Source organism: Zingiber officinale, chromosome 5A (assembly GCF_018446385.1).
Source record: "Zingiber officinale cultivar Zhangliang chromosome 5A, Zo_v1.1, whole genome shotgun sequence".
Lineage (NCBI taxonomy): Eukaryota > Viridiplantae > Streptophyta > Magnoliopsida > Zingiberales > Zingiberaceae > Zingiber > Zingiber officinale.
In genome coordinates, this window is record NC_055994.1 from 76,527,343 (window position 1) to 76,530,776 (window position 3,434).

General features: G+C 52.2%; 1 protein-coding gene across 1 annotated transcript; it reads left to right on the top strand.

Annotated features, from left to right (window-relative positions):
* Window positions 1-602: 602 nt before the first annotated feature.
* On the top strand, window positions 603-1,124 carry LOC121979666 (probable E3 ubiquitin-protein ligase ATL44). Its single transcript, XM_042531657.1, has one exon. It carries the CDS (start codon window positions 645-647, stop codon window positions 1,122-1,124), a length of 480 nt encoding a protein of 159 aa, XP_042387591.1. The 5' UTR covers window positions 603-644.
* The last annotated feature ends 2,310 nt before the right edge of the window (window positions 1,125-3,434 follow it).

Genomic DNA, 3,434 nt, shown 5'->3' on the forward strand with positions numbered 1-3,434 from the left:
TTTAGTATTTTCAAAAATTTTTGTATGAAATAAAGAAAACTAGATTTTTATTTTAATTCAGGTCTACACTGAAAGTAATTTTAGATAAAAATATCTAATCTTTTTCCACTAAAGTGCATCATAATCCTTATCCAGTTTGGTCCTGGTAATTAGGCACAACCATTTCCTCATGATTGAAAAGGATGGCCACTACGAGGATTTTTAAAATTCAACAAATCCATTAAAATTTTCTTTTTCCATCAAAATAATAAAATAATAAACTGATTAAAATTTATAATCGACTAAACTGAAATTAGTTGCCTTTATTAAATCACAGTTTTTTATTTTTTGTTATTTACAAACTAAATCTGAACGAAAGTGGCAAAAGAGAGGATGCCACCTAGCTTAAAAGTGTCCTCCAGTTGGTCATATCTCTGGACCTTTTAGTTTTGGATTTGCATGTTCTATATTTAGTGGAGAGTTGACTTGATAGAGATGAGCCGCACCAGAGTCAAGATCCTCAAGTGGAGGAGTCAACGCGCTTAGCACGTGTTAACCGAGATTTTCGTAGAGAAGTAACGCAGCAAACGGTAGTATAATTTTGCCACTATAAAAACGGCGCTTCCGTTGCCATCGTCCGCAGACTTGTCACGATCCACGACACGATGCGGTCTCCGGCGAGGTTCCTCCTCTTCTCGGCTGAGCCATCGAGCGCCTCCATCCCCTTCGACGCCGACGTCGTCGTCATCCTCGCGGTCCTTCTCTGCGCCGCCCTCAGCTTCGTCGCCCTCGCTCTCGTCGCGCGCTGCTCCAGCCCCCGCGCAGCCGCTCCCGGCGCCGCCGCCGCCGCCGCCGCCGCCGCCGCCGCCGCCGCCGCCGCCACCCCTCCTCCCAACAAGGGCGCCAAGAAGAAGGCCCTCCTCGCACTCCCCACGCTCGCCTTCGACTCCTCTGTCTCCACCCTGGGGGGCGGCGCCGGGCTGGTCGACTGTGCCATATGCCTCGCGGAGTTCGCCGACGGCGAGATCGTCCGCCTCCTGCCGCAGTGCGGCCACGGATTCCACCGCGACTGCGTCGACGTTTGGCTTCGGTCCAGCGCGTCCTGCCCCTCCTGCCGCCGGGAGCTGTCTCCCTCCCGCCTGTGAGCGCTGCTCGCCGGCGCCGACGCCGGCGCCGTAGAACACGGCGGCGGAGGATCCAGTACGTTCTTGCCCTGAAACCCAAAACATAGACATGAAACGAAGAAGACGCTCACCGACTGTTTGTTGTTATGTTTCTTTCAAATTTGTCGATCAATCTACTGATCATGTTTGTGTAAATCGATCACTTACTCCACGTTGAAAAGAAATTTTGTGCTCGATCTATTTCAATAGTGATGCGGTGATTGAGCGGGGCCCCACCCTATTGTCACATGGAGGTTAGAGTCAAGATGATCAACAGATGGATATTGCTGGTCGATCGGATGATTTATGAGCCAATCGGGGGGGTTGAGCACCGACTCATCATCTAGGCACAGGGAGTAATCAAACCGACGCTCAAGGGACGTGTAGAAGTCGAGCCGAGCAGCTCCCCGCTCGACCTAACAGCAGACCTGACATCAGCTGGGCACGCAGACAGTGAGATACTTGCCGAGCATGTAGATGGGGGACTCCACGCCGAGCGGCTATCCAGCTCGGCCCGACGGCGGACTACACGGACAGAAGACTTTCAGCCGAGCGACTCTCTCTTTCAGCCGAGCGGGTCTCCCGCTCGGTGCGACAGAGGACTTTTCAGCCAAGTGGCTTTTCCGCTCGGCGCGACAGTGGACTTTCAGCCGAAAGGTTATCCCACTTAGCATAACAGTAGATAATGCAGGGATATCAGAATTCTGTCCGAGCAGTCATTCCTCTCAACCAAGTAACAGACACAGCGGGATATCCTTCGACATCCTTTTGGGAATTAGTGTCGCTGACAGGCAGAATGGTCAGACAGAGGATCGTACGACAGAAGCTTCCACTGTCACTTCAGAGATATGCTCGGCCTGTTAAGGTACTGTGTCAGGGACACTTTACTGATGTGTCTTTTTGAGGAAAGCGTGCCCGCTTTAAGAAGCGTGCAGACATGCTACAGGAGCCTTATATAAAGGGGGGGGGGTCCAGACATCGATGGAGGTATGCTTTTCTCGTGATTTCTACTGTTGCGCTACAGTTCTCTTTGCTTCTTCTTGCTTCACCGGAGATTGACTTGAGCGTCGAAGGGCCATCGCCGGGGAACTCTTCACTGGCTCGACATTGACGCTGCTTGTGTTGCAGGCAGAAGCAAAGTCCACCGAATGTCAGTAGGAGCGCCACGCCCCAGCATCCGTCTTTTCGAATTTCGGACAGGATCATATTTGGCTCCGTCTGTAGGAACATCACATGAATCTGAGCCGAGAAGATAGAAGTCCCTGGATGACTAACCATCGTGACGCTCACTTAAGAGGAGCTGGAGATGCTCGTGCAAGCATGGGCAGTAAAAATGATGGAGCAACAACAACAACAAGCGCTAGCTGATCGGCCAACGTCGCAACCTACAATATTGGCGGTCGATAAACGAGTGGGGCAAGAAAACCGAGCGGAGCAACTCTCTATATGGGGGCAGAACCAAAGGCCGACCGATACCCAAGGGGAAGTGCCACCCACGTCGATCCCCTTCCACGAGCTCTGTTCTAAACCCCCTCGGAGATAGCCCAAGCGCATCAGGAGCGGGGATCTTCTTCTGACGAGGTGCCCGTTCGGGATATGCGGAAAGGAAAAGCGCCCCGAGGCACCGCATCCCTAGAACAGATCAACAGACAATTCTCAGAGAAGATTTTACAAGACTCTCTGCCTTGGCACTACACCCCATTAGCAATTGGGACGTACAACGGGTCGACTGACCCAGATAATCATCTGAATCGGTTCGACAATGAGGCTACGCTGCACCAGTACACGGATGGAGTAAAGTGCAGAGTCTTTCTCACAACTCTCTCCGGATCGGCGCAGCGCTGGTTCAGAAGACTGCCGGATAACTTGATACGAAGCTTCAAGGACTTCCGAGCCACCTTCCAGCACCACTTCGCTAGCAGCCGACTCTACTAGAAGACGAGCGTCAGTCTTTTCGCCCTGAAACAAGGGCCCAAGGAAGCGCTCCGAGCGTACATCTAGTGCTTCAATCAAGTAGCCATGGATATCCCCTCGGTCTCGTCCTAGACCATGATGAATGCCTTTACCCAGGGGCTCACCAAAGGAGACTTCTTTCGATCACTCATCAGGAAGCCGCCCCCGGACTTCGACCACATGCTGAAGAATGCCAACGAATACATCAACATGGAGGAGACCCAAGCGGCTAGAAGAAAGGAAGCATCGACCGAGCACTCAGCGCCGGCCGAGCGCTGACTGTTAAGCAGACATTAGCCACCTAAAGGGCCAAGGGCTGAAGGGGTATGGCCACACTAG